The sequence below is a fragment of the Ostrea edulis genome, chromosome 3 (assembly GCF_947568905.1).
Source record: "Ostrea edulis chromosome 3, xbOstEdul1.1, whole genome shotgun sequence".
Lineage (NCBI taxonomy): Eukaryota > Metazoa > Mollusca > Bivalvia > Ostreida > Ostreidae > Ostrea > Ostrea edulis.
In genome coordinates this window covers 16,595,599-16,615,532 of record NC_079166.1, presented here as the reverse complement: position 1 = coordinate 16,615,532, position 19,934 = coordinate 16,595,599, and the positions used below count along the sequence as shown (strand labels likewise).

The window sequence follows — 19,934 nt, the reverse complement described above, 5'->3', positions numbered from 1 at the left end:
TTTTTGTCTCTCGGCTGATACGGGAGTGCATAATTTGCGAATCATAATTTTTAAAATCGAGGTAGGATACTGACAAATAAGTTGATGTTACAGGGGTTTCAACAATTTCGTTCAGAGTCAGCATTTCGCTAACGTTCTGGTCACTATTATGTATAGCAATCTAATATACAACTTTTCATGAAGTCGAATGTGGTCTGACGTGGTTTATACCAATTGTTATTCTCATACTGATTTTGACTATGGATTGCTCTATTTACCTGATAAGATATATGACTCAAGGCAGGTTATGCCGGTCAACAGGGGATGTTTATTCATCCAAGACACCTGTGTCCATCTCTGGTATGCCCAATGGTCTCTGTGTTTGTCATATTATTTTTTCTTAATAGGAATTATGAGATTGACCACTGTTCGTTACCTTCTTTTTTATATGATTAACACACATACTTTGTTATGGAAAGATAACTAATCAATGTAGAAAATCAGCACCTTTTCTCTTTAATACATGCGTTTATAAGATAACAGAGCACATTTCATTATTTCCAACTCATTAAATATATTTATCATTCATGTTAATAGACAAGATATCGGGGCGAACACGAATGCAATAAGCGACGAGTGTGGAACTAGATAAGACACATGCTACAAGGGAAGATGACAACGATTTTGCAAAGGCACTAGGATGGACACCAGAATGGAAAAGAACATGAAAGAGACCAAATACAACCTCGAGAGAATGACAGTGGAAGCAGGAAGAAGGAGTGCAGGTTGGAGAAGCTGGAATGAGGTCAAGATGGCAGCAAGAGACGGAATGGTTTGGAGAGAGTGTGTTGTGGTCTTATGCGCCTCCTGTTGTGGAGAGAATTGGAATTATAGTACCAAACCCCCGGACGCATAACCCGAACGCAGTTTACTCAAGATTGAGCGGAGGTATGAATGCCTATGTGTTGCGTGATTGGCTATTATCAAGAGTGAAATTATTTGAATTGAAAGAAATATCATAGAAGTTTAGATTAATTGTCGGGGTGGGAAAAAAAACAGCACAAAATGGAGCAATGGGACCCTGTATAATTTTTGTCGAGTTTTATTAACACTTGGAGCGAAATCTGAAATGCTGGCATTTGTTTGTCTAAAATTAATTTAGTTTATTGGTGAGAGAGCCTACGGTTAGTGTTGAGGTCTATGAGAAATGAAGTGGTCCCCAACTAAGTGCTATGTAAGCAAGACATGCACCGCTGTATATCGTCATCATAAGCTTGTTTCTTGTACATGTTCAAATATCATGTCGTGCATTTTCATTTACTACGTATATGACATCATCGAAAAGGAAATCACTATCCAAAATTTAGGAACTTGTCCTGAATCCCAAATTGCACTTGTATCTATAACCACATACATATATAACCAATGACTTGAACATGGTTTCCGAGTGCAGACTGCCCAGTTATACCGTAACAAGTGTTAGCTACTGTTACTGCACATGCAAGGTGAAGATAACGAACAGTGATCAATCTCATAACTCCTATAAGCAATACAAAATAGATAGTTGGGCAAACACGGACCGCTGGACATACCAGAAGTGGGATCAGGTGCCTAGGAGGAGTAAGCATCCCCTGTTGACCGGTCACACCCGCCGTGAGCCCTATATCTTGATCAGGTAAACGGAGTTATCCGTAGTCAAAATCAGTGTGCCAAGAACGGCTTAACAATCGGTATGAAACACGTCAGACAGCATTTGACCCAATGTGAGGTTGTATTGACGAACTAGATCGTTATAACGACCATAGAATTTGCGAAATGCTGACTTCAATCGAGACTGTTGAAACTCCTGTATACCATCAACTTGTTTGTCGGTAGCTTACCTCGATTTAAAAACTGACTATACGCAGAACAAGCTTAATTTAAACAATATTTATGTTCCGACGTAAGAAACATTGCCAAGACGACTTTGCTTTGTTTTAACTTATTTTATTCAGTACTGAATGGGATTGAACATCAGCAGGATAAACCTGTCACCCCCTCCCCTCTCTCTATTGATCGGCGTGTCATTGGGTTGTCTTTCCTTCTGTATTCCAGGCGATGCTAACCGGAGAGATTGTGCATCACTATCATATAGAGACATGCTAACCGGAGAGATTGTGCATCACTATCATATAGAGACATGCTAACCGGAGAGATTGTGCATCACTATCATATAGAGACATGCTAACCGGAGAGATTGTGCATCACTATCATATAGAGACATGCTTACCGGAGAGATTGTGCATCACTATCATATAGAGACATGCTGAGAACCAATAACAAAACTGGGAAAAAACAATTTTGAAAATAGAGCTCGTGACTTAAAACGGTTTTTCTGACCAACCAGTGTGATCATTGGTACGATTATTCAAATTTTAAGATCTTTGACGGTTAAATTTAAAGAATACGAATTGACCAATTTTCAAAAGATATCTCTGAACATGGTATGTGGAAATTTATATTCCTTTCGCTCTATATACATGTATGTAAGTGGTAAGCCATCATATGTATATTTAGATGATCATGTAGATATTTATTACAAAGCGCATATATCAATATGTCAACATTTTATACCTAAATACAAAATTGAAGAAATCAATTTTTTGCAAAGTGTTACACGTTTAACTCTTTTAAAAGTGAGTTAATCGGTAAAAAAAAAGATTTGTAATTGTATAACTGAGAAGCTAAACAGCAAATGTCTAGCCTATGCTGCAACCCAGAGCAAGAGGGGGAAAAATGTTTTTGCTTTGATATAATTGCATAATGATCGCTATTTCCTCATGAATGTGGTGCAGTTGTGAACAATGCGCGTATGAATCTCAATAAATATAGTACGTCTATTTTCATGACTGAGAATTCCGTCAGAAAAAAAGTAGAATGTAATTAAAGTCATTTTGACAATACGTATGGGTCTAAACACTGGCATACTTTTCGTTATCTTCACTTTTCACGTAACTGTTGATACCAACACAGAGACACTATACAGTTGTTGTCAATTTATACAAAAATACGTGTCATTGTAAGTTTACACTTAGTACACAGACAATATACAGTTGTTGTCAATTCATACAAAAATACGTGTCATTGTCAGTTTACACTTAGTACACAGACAATATACAGTTGTTGTCAATTCATACAAAAATACGTGTCATTGTCAGTTTACACTTAGTACACAGACAGTATACAGTTGTTGTACGTTTTAAGTAACACAAAGAAAACATACAATTGTAAGTTAATGTAACAAAAAAAAAACCCCATACAATTGTTGTATATTTACGTAAGACAAAGACAGGCATACATTCAAATTAACACACAGACAATATAACGATGGCATATATTCAAACTAACATAAAATAACATAACGATGGCATATATTCAAACTAACACAAAATAATATAACGATGGCATACATTCAAACTAACTCAAAGACAACATAATGATGGCATATATTCAAACTAACACAAAATAATATAACGATGACATACATTCAAACTAATATAGAATAATATAACGATGGTATGTATTCAAACTAACTCAAAGACAACATGACGAGGCATATATTCAAACTAACTCAAAGACAACATAACGATGGCATATATTCAAACTAACGCAAAATAACATAACGATGACATACATTCAAACTAACTCAAAATAATATAACGATGGCATATATTCACACTAACACAAAATAGCATAACGATGGCATATATTCAAACTAACACAAAATAGCATAGCGATGGCATATATTCAAACTAACACAAAATAACATAGAGTACATTTAAATCAATAAAAAGATAAGATGGTTTTGTTCTACGTTCATTGTAACGCAAAATAACATATAATTGCTGTAAGTTTATACGAATACGAACAAAGCATATAAAAAGTTGTAAACACGTAAATGTTGTTGTTAGTTCATAAAAACACAGATCTATATATTATAGAACTGTTGTATGTTTATTCTAACACAAAGACAAGATAAGAGATATAGGTTCAAACTAATACATTGAACACCGGTTGTTGCATGTTCAACCAAAGCTGACATCGGCTGCATTCTACAAACGGAATTTCTTGTAATTCTAGGGTATGAAAACTGGATATTTTCTTCACAGCAGGCATCTTATACATACCGCATTTCTTTAGAGAAAATTCATTTTGATGTAAACATAAAAGGCATCTTATATACGAAATCAAAGATTAAATAATCATAAAACAGAATTATCAATTTTTCACAGACAAAATAAAAGATCGAATGATGTTAATCGTTTTGGGTTGTTGGTTTTTTTCCCGATTTTCTTTTATTGTTCTGACCCCGCGTAATGAATGTTCTAGAATTATGCATAAACAAATTGTTTTTATGGAGAAACCTGATAAATAATATTTCTTTGAATCTAATCCTCTCTCCCAAAGATGTTTACGTTCTCAGTCTGTGGTAACCCTATCGTCAGCGCAGTGAAGGGGGGCTTCATTAAAAGGTGGAAGTGGGATATGGTTCATGAGCCGTGTCACGACGTTATAAGCAAACGAGACGAGGAACGCGCTCTAGATAGCGTGCTCACGCGGATGACGATATCCTCTCTTCATTCAATACGTTCTCTAATACCGCTCTTTAATTCAATGACATTTGTTAATAGTCAGTCGAGTTTTTCTTAGAAAATATACACTGCAGTGCATATTTCATCCGAACTTTCAACTAAAGATTTCTTTATTCTTTTTATGGAATATTAACGTAACTGTGAAACATTACAAGATGTGATAAAACGGTAAACTGGTTTGTTCAATCGTTCAGTCAGTGAATCCGGAGAATTTGAACTGGGATTAAGAGGTTGCTTCTGTAATACTATAAGAATGCCGGATGCCTTTTCCGAATTATTTGGATAAAGACCCAAAACCCGTCATGGATGACTCCAGGTTACCCAGGGGAGGTCACCATAACGGGAAAGACATCAATATTTTAGTGGTCGGAGTAAAAGGAGTGGGGAAGTCCGGTAAGTCTATTTTTAAATATGAATATGACAGTGCAGTCTTATTGTAATAATCAGACTGCACGTCTAACAGTCATACCATGATTTCAATAATCGTAAAAGGTTCTTTCTACAAAAGGGATAATCATATTGGGTGACATCCTTCAAGTGAAATTCACAGTATTCGTTTGCTCTATTTGCCACGGTTGACTAATGTAAGAAACTTTGAGTGCCATACTTGTGATGCATTTAAAAATCGGTAGCTTTCTGTCCAACATTTTTCTTTTTACCAAAACTGAATTGTGGGTCAATTCCGTGTAACCGAGTCAGACAGAAATCTGCAAATCAACGATTATTAAATTTACCGATATCATGCTTCAAAGGAGGCTATTCGACCATCTCTCTCCACGATACTCATTAGACCTGGGGAAGGTGTTGTTACGGACTCTGAGATTAATCAAATTCTTCACATTTTCGATAATTTCTTGGGTTACATATTCAACATCATGCCATGTATAATAATTCAGAATTGCTCTGTGTTTTTCTTTCTTTTAAATGTTCTGTTTTTGTTTTTGTTTTGTTTTTTACTCCCGTGAATTAATTGATTAACTGAGTATAATTCTAGGAGTGTGTTTGGCTGGCTGGCCACTGTCGGTCACGCTATGTGCTGCTCGCTGTTCGCCTCATCTGTATACGTGTCTGTATTACGATTTGCCTTCCTGGCAGGTGGTCTCGAAATGCTGTGTAATTCCCCATCACATGTAAAGTTATCTTCCATTTCAAAAAGTTGTCCTAAATGTTCAAGCACTTTGCAAAGATAAATAAAAAACATCCAAGTCAATAAGCCACATCGACTTGCACGTCTGAATTTGAAAACCTTTGAAGTATACGTGTATGCGTACTGTTCTGGTTGCGTTAAGTGGAATTAGATATTAATTAGCCCATTCCTCTTACATCATACGCAACTTATTCACAAACGCAATGTTTGTTATTTCAAATCGTTTAGCTGATGTTACATGAATTAGAAAGTATTTATTGCAACTTCAGATATGTAAATGGATGCTTGAGATAAGTAATGATTCAGTTTTAATCACTAACGTGGAGTTTATAAAGTACACGAGGTTGATCTAGAAGCGGTGAGGGGCGGTATTGCACTTGTGGTAAAATTCGTTTCCCAGGTAGCAAATTTGCACAGCTCGTCCTAATTTTTTACTTAGTTAAATTAGAGTGTTTCTATTTCTCGAATTAAACGGGGATATAATTTCAGCTACATGATAATGTCATCCAAAATTATCTGACTTTCGAGAAGATTGCCTGTGAACCTGACTTTTAACGGACCAACGTATCCCCCTCCCCTCCTCTCCTCGTTCATCGTGACCTACATATTACGCCGGGGCTATATACTACAGCGGTGGTAATAATGCCCCGCGATATCAGGGGGATAATTTCCCGTGTCAGATTGCTAACATTCGTCGTACATCTATGTTACGCAAGTGATAAAGAATGGGGATATGTCAGCCGGTAGTAAATTCAAATTAATCACACCTTGTTCATCGACCTTATCATGACCAGCCAGGGAAAGAAATTAGAGGGGTTCGTCGGTCAATGCCATTTCATGTTCAATTAATCCCTCAAACAGAAGCTTTTTATCATATATTACGAGGAATATTGCGAATATTTTCATAAGAAATGATCCGATGAACAGTTAAACATCTAGAAGGTACCTTGTTTCCACATTTCATTACTTATCTTACATTCTAAATACCACTGTCATGATGGGTTTTTGTGTTGTAATGTATGTAATGAACAATTGCTCTACCAGCTCTGAAATAGACATAAGTACTTAGTATGTAAAAAGGGGGAAATGTCGTGAGGTTCCGCTGTAAACATTTGTCAGGCAAACCCATTCAATGTCTCTTGAAATTACGACATAGAATATGAAGAAGTGGAAATCCGGGCAGATTACGGAGTGGAGATCTAAATACCAGACAGAACGGATTCTCGCCATTCCTAGTATAATCTTTGTCTTAATATAACGCAGTATTTGTTGTAGATAGATGGGGTGTAAACTCACAGTACATTGTCTTCACCGACATATTTCTATATTTAGTAACAAAATTTGAATATGACCACTCGATTTAATACGGTTTCCTAACATTGTCATAATTTATCATTTTCACAATTTGTGAAAGATTTTACAACCATTTTCGAAATTAATGAAACATCACTGAATATAATTCAAGAAGCAATTTAAGAAAAAGATCTAAATGCAGGCATTAAATGGCGTGACTAATATTTCACTATACTCATGATCAGCCTTGTTCAATTTCAAGGTCACAATGCCCATATGGTGTGTTCATTCATAACATGTTTACTTCTCGAATCGTCTTGGTTTAAAACGTTACGCTGGAGATAAAGAGAGTTTCTTTTTCCATAAGATGTCACTTTTTTAAATGGCAGATTTATATATTATCACGTAAATGAACTCTAAGCACTGACGAACATAAATTGAAGTGATGTGTGAGAAAATCCCATACACGTGTCTGTGAAATCTGCAAAATCAACGAAAATTTCGTTTCATTGAACAAACATCAACATGCATTAGAGTGTCGCGTATATCTAATCAGTTTTATGTAATAGGTAATATAAATGCGGAAAACAACATGCAAATTTAATTAATAAGTTTCTGGTAATAAATCCGATAGACTTTGTAATCGGCTTGACAGTATACAGTTTGCGACGTGAGTATATTTCTATATAATCAAAAAAACTGCTAGTTTGCATTCAAGATTTTGAAATGATGATAACCCGAAGAAGTAACTATAATTAAACAATTAAATCTGCATAATTGTTTGAACAGCACGTGCCGTTCTGCAGCTGTGTTCAATTTTTCCACAACCTTGAGAACATCTTGCACACTTCGGAAATAATTCTAGTCTTTTAAATCATGCTAAGACACGGTGATAATCCTTTGTTTTATCAACACGATTCTGATGGGGAAGTGCAAGAAGCTGAAATAATAAACTATAAATAGATACCAAAGTCTTAGAAAACCAACAGATAATCTGTGGTGATTGCACACAAAATAGTTCTCCGTGTTTCACTCTACAACAATTCTAGACGATATCGATTATTGAAATGACTCATGTTTCCCGACATTTTACTTTTTGATTTACTTCTTTTCTAGAATATTTCACTGATCAGCTCTTCGAGGTTTTCTGCAATAAATGTAGTGACTGTTTCACAAAGATATCTGCTAGGTGTGGTGGTTAGATTGTTGGTACAGTCTGAGGTACCAATAACTGTCCAGATTCTTTTAAGTGAAGTAGACGATCTGTTCGTAGATGTTGATAAAAATCAACAACAATAACAATAGCAGTTTTGATGCTGTATAAACCTATGTATTCCAAAGGGAGCACTTGGATTAAACCTAAATCTTATTACCAGCGATCAAATCCCTTAAAATACGGCATGATTGTATGGCTAGTAGTTTATGTTACATGTATCTATAAAACTAATCCCAAATCTCTCTCTCTCTCTCTCTCTCTGTAGAATATATACCTCTCTCTCTCTGTAGAATATATACCTCTCTCTCTCTCTCTCTGTAGAATATATACCTCTCTCTCTCTCTCTCTCTCGCTCTCTCTCTCTGTAGAATATATACCTCTCTCTCTCTCTGTAGAATATATACCTCTCTCTCTCTCTCTCTGTAGAATATATACCTCTCTCTCTCTCTCTCTCTCTCTCTCTCTCTCTGTAGAATATATACCTTTCACTCTACGACACCTTCATTTTTATGTAAGCACTTGTTGTATGATAGCTGTATACATGAAGAGTACGTCTTATACTCAGTTGTCCACTCTTTTTCTAAATAAAATAATTATAGACGAATGCTTGGCTTGCATTATCGGTATACATCATGTCTTATTACAATAAAATTAAATCCTCCCATCTTCGGGTTATAACATTACTCAAGTGTCCACCTAGAATTATGCTTCGATATGCACAACAGCAATTCCAATCTCAGTCATTGAACTCTTGATTTTAGTGACGAGCTGTTCTAATAGACAAACGCTCAGACGAACCATCGTTACAAGTATTCAGTGATTACGATGCATCTACGGAATTTATTACTTTGGTAGTAAAAATGATATAAAACTCCTCGTCATTGCACTGCTTTAGAACATAAACTGACAGCAAAAATATTACAAATTATGCTCATCCGACTCATCATCAGCCAAACGGCAGTCTGCGACGTCAGGTTTAGTTTGTAAAACTGTCTGTCAAACGGAAATCATTGCCGTAATAATTAGGCTCTGGTCGCACCAGAAAATTTGTAGACGTCATTTTTATGCTTATTTGTGTTAGAATAAGTACAAAAATACACCACATTGAAAATGAAGCTCGGTTAGTTCCAAAGTATGTTAATATTTACTTGTTTAAATCTAGACCATATTGAATATGAAATTACCTATCAAATTTTGAATACAGCGTGGTGACTGATTGAGTTTTATGTATACGGTATATATACTTATGTTTGCTAACTTTCGCTGTAATATGAAAACTACGTACAATGAATATACATGTAACTTAGCCGAAATGTTCATATATATGCAATATATCCACAAAAACGGATTTAAACAAGAATGCTTTGAAAATAAAGAAATTTTTGAAATCTTATGAATAGTGAATCTTATACTATAAATGCAGTAGAACACGCGTTTACTGCGCTCCTTTTAACTCTCGATTTCAGAAATTGATGATGTATTAATCGTAGATAAATCTATAGACGATTAACACATCATTAAATTCTGAAATCGAGAGTACATCTTAAATATCACCATTTCTTTAAAAAAAAATCCATAGATCGAACATCTAAGTACCATGGAAATTTGAATTATAATTTACACTAAACGGAAGCAATTTTTTTTTCAATATATCTTTATCTATCATAGTTTTCTGGTATTTTGGATAGATGCGATATTCCTCCTTAATGGATGCATATGGCTACTGCTCTATCTCCTTAATGAGTTCGTTCTCGCCTCTTTCTTTAATAGCTCTGACTGTGCGGTTCCTGACAAAGCGCTTTATAGGAGACTATGACTCTCAAATTGGTAAGTATTTTAAAATTCTTTTTAAATCCAACCAACTGACTACATAATATATGTACAATCTCGGATGGAGAGAATGATTCCGGCAGATATGGATACCATACACAGACAATAACATGTTTCATTTTTACTTCAATCAATATTTCATGATGAAAATAATTTTTAAAAACACCATCCGGAATTTCAATTCACGGCAGATGTGACCGATCGACAGGGGATGCTTACTCCTTCTAGGCGACTGATTCACACATGGTATATCCAGGCGTCCAAATATTTATTTTATATTTCTTATAGGAGTTATGAGAATGACCACTGTTTGTTATCCTCACCTTTCTTTATGTAAGCTTGTGTGAAAATGGTCGTCGGTGGTATGAATATCACTGACATGTAGGTCATTTAAATTGTGCAATCTCTCCCGATTTATTTTAATTGTGTTATATTTCCTGATTTATATCAAACACTTTTTGTTGTGGTGCCAGCGGAGGGAGGGGGGGGGGTAGATATGGTTTTGCTCTATTCAGATTTTACAGTTTTACATGTATGAATAGTACTCTAAATGAGACAGTGTGATAAAGAAAATCATGAAAAACAATCTCTCGAGTTCGGCAGATTTATTTCAATCGGTCGGATGAGGGCACTGAAACAATTTAATTTTCGTCTTATCGTCTATATCAAGCAAGAACATTCACTGTCAAAGTGGCGAAATTCTACATTCACAAAACTCTACACCGACACGATCTTACTCTGAATTTCTCTTGATTTAATTTGATGAGAAAGAGTGTCTGCATTAGAACTGCTGGGAGTCTGGGGATCTAAACAGAGAAAAGAAATATTGTTGTAGTAGTTTTGTCAAAACCAATCCATGTTGAATTCAAGAACACATTACACGCTGAAGTCAATAAACCCGCATACTGGCAGAGCTTTACATAAACTGTTAGTGTAAAAAGGAGTGATTGAAACACGAGTGTTGAGTACTTTATATTTATTAAGTGGCTTGTTACTGTCAAGCTGAATCAAAAAGCAGAGGAAATAAATCTCATTAAAACTAATCCGCTCCTCCACACGGCGTAAGGAAATCAACCCTGTCCTCCAAGGTTTAACCTATTAAATTTGAAAAATATATTTACTGTGGATTAAATTACGTGTGAAGCGCACGATAATCAAATTACCGAGGCTGAATGTATTTTTTTCCATAGATTGACGTAAACGGCGGACAACTGTTTGGTCCCTTGAATTTCGACTCGTATATACTGATATAAATTTAATATAATGCAATGTTGCTTTCAACCAAAAAACTGAATTTAAGGTGGTACTCTACATTGTGATAATGGCAGACTTCCTTTTTAAAACATGAATGAAAATATAAACTTCAGTAATATTAGTCTATTACTTTCGGATTAAATTGCACAGCTGAGTAGCTCAGTAGGTTACCACGTCACAATTCCTCAAGCGTAGCATCCCTCCTTAATTTGATATCAAATAGGATACTGCTTGATTAATCTTTTTATTTAGACAATCTTGGTGTATGTAAAAGTTGAACATGTATCTGATAAAAGAATACTGCTTAATTAATTGTTTTATTTAGACAATTTCGGTGTATGTAAAAGTTGAAATTGTATTTGATAAAAGAATACTGCTTAATTAATTGTTTTATTTAGACAATTTCAGTGTATGTTAAAGTTGAAATTGTATTTGATGAAAGAATACTGCTTAATTACTTGTTTTATTTAGACAATTTCGGTGTATGTAAAAGTTGAAATTGTATTTGATAAAAGAATACTGCTTAATTACTTGTTTTATTTAGACAATTTCAGTGTATGTTAAAGTTGAAATTGTATTTGATAAAAGAATACTGCTTAATTAATTGTTTTATTTAGACAACCTCGGTGCCTGATGATTGGTTTCTATTTTTGTCAACATATGGCACAATTTCACAGATATGATGAAAAACACATTTATGTTGCCATAACAGCATCTGTTAACTGCTTCATAAAAAAACTTTCTGTGTTACCGGCATGGCGGATATATCGGAATCGGGGGGGGGGGGGGGGTCTGTCCGTCCGACTGTATGTATGTCTGTAGATGCATTCTCTCAGTCCGTCCGTCCGTCTGTCCGTCCGTCTGTTTGTCTGTATGGATGTAGACACATCCTATCCGTTCGACTATATATATGAATGTAGACATATCTTTTAGGATGAAGTACTTGCAGGCAAAAACGAGTTCCCTGAAACTATTTTCCCAAAAATTCTACCAAATTTTGAAAATTTATTTGCGCATGAATTGGTAAGGTACATATCAAACAAAAGGCCATAAAAACAGCTGCATTTTCCCATTTAGATGTGGACCTACGTTCTTCGAGATTATGATGTACATTTGTAGGTAAGCTTGAATCTACAAGAAATTTGCATACTACAAGTGCAATTAAATAAAACTCTTATAATCATTGAGAAGGTTAAAAAAAAATTAAAAATCTCATATGTACCTATCGAAACCCTACTCCCTCCCTCTCTCTCTCTCTCTCTCTCTCTCTCTCTCTCTCTCTCTCTCTCTCTCTCTCTCTCTCTCTCTCTCCGAGGACCATGGTGTGAAGATGCCTGAATCGATATTTTGATTTTTTATTGTGGTTTGTGAAAAGCATATCCATAAACATTTTTATTTACGTATGTAACTAACCTACCATACCCCGAGATAAAACATCCCACATCCCAAGGTAAAATATTCCCATATCCCAAGATGATCCCATGTGCATACATTAAAGGTGGTGAACAGGTTGGTACAGTGTAAGTTTTGTTAAAGTACAATAGAATACGTGTACATTAATTGTACAATAGAATACGTGTACATTAATAGTACAATAGAACACGTGTACATTAATCGTACAATAGAACACGTGTACATTAATTGTACAATAGAACACGTGTACATTAATCGTACAATAGAACACGTGTACATTAATTATACAATAGAATACGTGTACATTAATTATACAATAGAATACGTGTACATTAATTGTACAATAGAATACGTGTACACATTATTTGAACAATAGAACACGTTTACATTAATTGTACAATAGAACACGTGTACATTAATTGTACAATAGAACACGTGTACATTAATCGTACAATAGAAAACGTGTACATTAATTATACAATAGAATACGTGTACATTAATTATACAATAGAATACGTGTACATTAATTATACAATAGAATACGTGTACATTAATTGTACAATAGAATACGTGTACACATTATTTGAACAATAGAACACGTTTACATTAATTGTACAATAGAACACGTGTACATTAATTGTACAATAGAACACGTGTACATTAATCGTACAATAGAACACGTGTACATTAATTGTACAATAGAACACGTGTAGATTAATTGTACATGTACTGTTGCTGTCAGTTGTATCCCTTCTTATATGTAATACGGTCAACTTAAATCCGCACTGCATACCCGCATATTGATTTGACAAAATTCAGGACCTATGATTCTTGAGAAAAAAGACTTTTTTGAAGAAAATTCTGAATGCTCCTATGTTGAATTTTCAACCTCTCTTCGGGCTCCGCCTTGGCCTTGAACTCAGGAGATTTTAATGATGTCGTAAATTTATTTAAACTGTTTTCGCCTACCTGTTGAATATCACGGACTTGTATAATTTTGATAGATGATGTGCGTCCATGTACATATAGATCTAACTGTAGAAACAATATCTTTGGCTTCATCCAATTACATATAATCAAATGTATCCCTGCTCTGAGACTAAAGGAGGTGTGCCATTAACAGGGGTGTTTTGCCTTCTTCTGTAACTGAAGATAACCGGGGATGAGCGTCATTTAGACTGACGAATATCATTACTGCTGGGCGTGCTCTTGAATCTGCTGCTTTAATGTTTTTATGTCCTTCATTTAATTCAAACAATATATCACGGCAGATGGTTCTCTTCTAGTTCAGCCTTCCCTTTATATGATTGTATTTGATGTATATCATGTGAATTTTGAATATTCTGCATGAAGCCCAATTGTTGAAGGTCAAAGATGTATCTGTATATCAATAATTCATGATTTTCAATGAAATGGAAATAAAAACACGGGACACGATGAAATAAGGCGTTGCTTAAAATGTTCTCAGATACTCACAAAAAAAGTTTAACCAAACCTTACCGTGTCTTCTATCAAATTCTCCGTGAAATCTTGATTCGGAAAATTTGCAGCTAAAATGATAAAGATGATAACTGTTCATTCCGTCACGATTTCACACAAAAAAAATGTCTTCTTTATTCGTGTAAAATAATTTATGGTGTTTTCTATTCGTGTAAATTACTTTTGTAGTTTTTATCTTCTTTGTTTTTCAGAAGCAGTGTACGCACAACAATGCACGCTGGACGGAAAGACAATCACTGTCCACATTCTGGACACTGCTTGGCAGGTGCGCGTCAATCATATTCCTCCAATCATTTCATTCATATTAAGATGTTTGTGCTTTATTGCACCAGAGGGAGAGTAAGCATATTAAATTATGATAGATAATTTGGCAAAGAAGTCGCTAAAAACACAGCGTACTCAGTTGGTGGGGGTTTTCACGAGGAACTCTTCGTTTTGAGTGGTAAGGTTTAGCTGATCCAAGGTTTAAAGGCGATCTTCGGGTAAACGTTCTCAGTTAGTAGAATTAATGATGTATAAACATAGGGACTGATGGTTTATAAAGGTGATTTCCCAGTCGCAAAACACATCACGCTTTTCACGTTTAACTTGTGTTGATCAACACATCGTGTGTTTTACCTACTGGAACTTATCCCAGTTTGTAATTTAGGTATATGAAATGGATTTATCTCGAATGTATATCTTATTATATATATTTTCCGGGATCTTTCTATGGTTTGAAAGTTTTACTACGTGATAATTGAACTTTGCAGTTTGTTGATATAATAACAATTCTACCGCGGTTATTATAGAGATCAAAGAAACACCACGTCCATTATTCTCCAATATCTAACGATTCGTCAATGAATTACCAGAACAGTGTTATATAACTAACTTAAGGACAATAAATATGTGGTTTTAGATTGTAATACTTGGTTTCATGTCTTTGACCCGATTAGACAGTGTGTTTTGCCTTAAAACAGCTGTTTATTGTAAACCTATTTTATGGCTCTTGCGCATTCATACCGACTGCATGTTTTTACACTTCGTGTTTTGCTTATACATACAATGATAAAATCGATAATTGATAAACTAAGTTCACTATAATCCTATTGCAACGGGCCTGAGCGCTAAGCATAGGTCTAAATTTGTGGTACTTCACCTTCAGCTTGTAACGTCTCAAAATGAGTCAAAAATTCTCGACGGGACGTAAAAAAAATCCCGACCAATCAATCGATTAATCAATCAACTGAAGGATATTAAACATTCAACAAAAAAGCAGTCGTCTGCGTTCAAGGATCGATGCAAGTTTAAATAAACATGGCGATGCATAGACGAGTTCACCCTCTTCCACGTGTGTGTAGTTTTGTTGAATTGTGTATTCAGAGCAGATCAGAAAATTTCATCGCATAGATATAATCCTCCAACCTCAAACTATGTGTTTGAAATATCTTTCATAATAGTAGACCCTGTTATCTCTCCATTCCTTCAACAGATTAAAAAAATGTTTTCCGTTTTAGAAACTCATGACGTCACGAGGTGACCAAATTCGTAGCTGTATAGGGAAACAATGTGCTGTATATTTCTCAGACGTAGTAGAATAGGAAAAAGTTCTTGTTGTGAATTATGCAGGATATTTTTTTTTCTGTTAACACCTCGGGTTTTATATATTTTTTCGATTGACCAGTTTCGGTGACCTTAGTGATAAACCGCGATTTTCTCATTTATCACATGGATTAAATAAATAAATTACACACCTACCTTTAAAGTAATTAAATTCCTTTACTTTCATTCAAAAATTCCAAATTCATTGGTACGTTAATTGAATATATTTTCGTAACAAAAAACCTATCACTTTGTGGTCCTAAAACGGTGACGTCACCCATTTCGGTGACCATTGTTGGTATAGGTTTGCCAAAAGTTTGTAACTGTTAAAACGAATATACAGGAGGAATGTACAACTAAAAGTCAATGAATTAAATAACATAGTGTAGAATTCTAGACTTTTGGTATACTTTATATTAATTTGAAGGTTTGCTTGAAAAAGTAATAAGTAAATGGGCTTATTTTGGGGTGCTCGTGTTGATTTTTTGCATACTCTCCTTCTAGTTGTTTATTTTCGGGGGGGGGGGGGGGGAAGGCAAAATTGATGACGCAATCTACACCCGGAAACGACAACGCGCACACGTAAACAAAAGGTCACCGATTCTGGTCAGTCACCGAAATAGGACAGTCGACGATAATTATATTGGTTATATTATAGCCGATAATAATTTTACATATTCCGCGCCCTTGACTAGAGACAAGTGTGTATACCAAAATAACTAGTTCTTTCCAAGGTTTGAACACATTATCGTTTACTAGTAAATCGTCCCAAAAATAACAAGTGATTGATTAATAAGACAGAAGTATATTTAGAATATTATTTTTTTTTTAATAATGACTGTTTGTCACTTATAGCTATTCAATTGGGTTTTCAAAGGAACTGTGCATAGTTAGTAGATATTAGCAAATCAGAGAAAATTTACACGTTGTTTATTTCAAACTAGAGTGCGGGAGATTCTTTATTTGAGAAATTAACAGAGAAAATTTGGGACACGGGATTTCTCAGAGTACGCATATGCACTCGGCTGGCATGAAGTACATAGATATAGAGAATCGAGACATCCTTCTGATTACAAGCATCTTTATTTGAAAAGCTTTTTATTTATCTGCAATCACGGAAAGTGTATTTAGACAACATCACTGCCAAGATCCCAGCTGGGAATACCTTCATTCTAGGTGCTAATATCATAAGAATGCTAGCTATCAGAAACACGAGGATCTACATCCTAGGTGTTAATACCATGAAAATATTAGTCTCAGGGAGACATGGGAAAAGGTTATGTACAAAACATGGTGTTTTCACAGGCCAGATTCGGTTCAACTCCACAGAAAATCTCTGAATTTCGATGCTAGTGATTTGTCAATACCAAGGATATATTATTATTTTACGTGAGATAAATTCTCTCCAATGGTCGGATACAAACCCGATACTCTACGATAGCCTGAAACCCAATACTATACGATAGCCTAAAACCTGATACTCTACAATAGCCTAAAACCTGATACTATACGATAGCCTAAAACCCGATACTCTACGATAGCCTGAAACCCAATACTATACGATAGCCTAAAACCTTATACATGTAATATACGACAGCCTAAAACCTGATAATATATGATAGTCTCAGATCAGATCTATAAAACCTTAAAATCCGATACTATACGATAGCCTAAAACACAATATTCTATGATAGCCTAAAACACAATACTCTAGATCTATGATAATCCGATACTCTGTGGTAGCCTGAAATACGATACTCTAGTGTGGATAATGTCCAAATATTCTATGAAGAATAAAGACTTTAATCTTTACGACGGATAGTATCCCGATATTCTACGACTGATACTATCTCTATTCTCTATGACGTGTTAAATCCCAATATTCCGCAATAGTTAATATCTCTATTCTCTATGACGTGTTAAATCCAATATTCCACAATAGTTAATATCTCTATTCTCTATGACGTGTTAAATCCCAATATTCCGCAATAGTTAATATCTCTATTCTCTATGACGTGTTAAATCCCAATATTCCACAATAGTTAATATCTCTATTCTCTATGACGTGTTAAATCCCAATATTCCACAATAGTTAATATCTCTATTCTCTATGACGTGTTAAATCCCAATATTCCACAATAGTTAATATCTCTATTCTCTATGACGTGTTAAATCCCAATATTCCACAATAGTTAATATCTCTATTCTCTATGACGTGTTAAATCTCAATATTCCACAATAGTTAATATCTCTATTCTCTATGACGTGTTAAATCCCAATATTCAACCATAGTTAATATCTCTATTCTCTATGACGTGTTAAATCTCAATATTCCACAATAGTTAATATCTCTATTCTCTATGACGTGTTAAATCCCAATATTCCACCATAGTTGATATCTCTATTCTCTATGACGTGTTAAATCCCAATATAGTCCACGGTAGTAGTATGCAGTTAATATTACTCGTTATATCCAATAATCATAATTCTTTTCAATGTTAATGCAACGCAAACGTTGACGTTTGAAGTTTTATTTGTGGGTTAATATAATTATTACGGATTGTTTGTTCGCATAATATTAGTAAACACCTATATAAAACGTTAAAGTACCACCTGACCGACATAATTAAGAATAAACATTTAGACTTTCAGATCTCTTCTTGTGGAATTACAAATACATCAATCACCCTGTCTCCTTATATCTCTACGCCGATACCAGATCTGTTGGAATCGCATGATGAAAGGTTGTAATAGCGCCGAATGATCACCCAACGTTTTATCCCATGTTTGTGTTTAGTAAACCTGTTGATGAGGAAGCATAATCCTTTGTTTACCTATGTAGAATGAACAACAATTTGATTATTTTTGTTAGTTAGAAATGGAAAATGGAACTTTTATTTTGAAAGCTTTGAATAGATGAATAAATAGAACAAAACAGCCTTGGAATAAATATCTTTTTCTCTATTCATCTATTCTCTCTTTCTGTATCTACATACCTATCTATCTATCTATCTATCTAATTTATTTATCTTATGTATGTATCTATCTGTAGACATCTGTCTGTCTGTCTGTCTGTATTTAAGAAATGCATATAATATTGTAGATTTTGTGTATATATCAATATCGATTTGGGTTTCATTCATTCTTCTTTCATTGTAGGCTAATGGCTTCACCATCAAAGATGACCAAATTCTTTGGGCGGACGCCATTATGATGGTCTATTCCATAACGGAGAGGAAAAGTTTCGAAAAGTTGAAAGAATTCGCAGATTATGTTATTTCCAAGAAGACTGTCGGTAAAACCGTCATGGCTTTGGTAGCAAACAAGAGCGATCTTGTCCACATGAGTACTGTGACGAACGTTGAAGCAACACAGTTTTGTGCTGAGTACAATTGCTTGTTCTTTGAAACCTCCGCTAGTGAAAGCTATACTTCTGTGACAAATGCGTACATGTCTTTGTGCAAACAAGTAAAAGTGACTCATAAAAAGAGAGAAAAAATATCCAAGTTTATGCAAAACCCCGCCATTAAAGCCAAACTCCAGATCCGAAATCCAATTAGAGGCTTAGAAATGAAATGGAGGTCACGTGCGCCGACCATGTGAAACAATGGCTAAATTCGTGTAATTTTGTGAAGAGTTGGGATTACTATTAATCACATTTTGGCGGGAATGTTTGACAGATATTTACCTGTGATATCATTCTACAGTTCATTTTAACATTTTGTCATTATATGTACACGTGTTGTCAACACGTTCATATACACTGTACACTTCGCGTCATTTTCCCTCTTAATTCACTTCATAAAGAAATTTCACATGTACTAATTTGTCATGTGCATATTTGTGTTGTTGGTCATATCACGAAATAAAAAATTTGAAATCGGTGATTTATTCAGATTTGCCCAAAGGTTGCATGTTAAAAATCATGATGGACTGGCAAATATGTATATGAAACAATCGTAACTACTCGGCTATTTCCGTCACCGTAAATGCCTTCTTACCGGTTCGCCATTTCTTCGCTATAAGCTAATTTCTGTCCACCCAAGTGTTATCAGACAAGCAAGAATAAATACTTGATTCCCCTCGA

The 19,934-nt window shown here is 34.8% G+C and overlaps 1 protein-coding gene across 1 annotated transcript; it reads left to right on the top strand.

Annotated features, from left to right (window-relative positions):
* Positions 1-4,426: 4,426 nt before the first annotated feature.
* Positions 4,427-19,731, top strand: LOC125675108 (ras-like protein family member 11B). Its single transcript, XM_048912607.2, has 4 exons — positions 4,427-5,003; positions 10,037-10,093; positions 14,455-14,528; positions 19,007-19,731. Exons 1-4 carry the CDS (start codon positions 4,871-4,873, stop codon positions 19,448-19,450), a joined length of 708 nt encoding a protein of 235 aa, XP_048768564.1. The 5' UTR covers positions 4,427-4,870; the 3' UTR covers positions 19,451-19,731.
* The last annotated feature ends 203 nt before the right edge of the window (positions 19,732-19,934 follow it).

Coding starts and splice junctions, on each gene's coding strand:
- LOC125675108 (XM_048912607.2), top strand. CDS start 4,871: ATGCCTTTTCCGAATTATTTGGATAAAGACCCAAAACCCGTCATGGAT. Junction 10,094..14,454: donor AGACTATGACTCTCAAATTG/GTAAGTATTTTA, acceptor TTTGTTTTTCAG/AAGCAGTGTACGCACAACAA. Junction 14,529..19,006: donor TTCTGGACACTGCTTGGCAG/GTGCGCGTCAAT, acceptor CTTTCATTGTAG/GCTAATGGCTTCACCATCAA.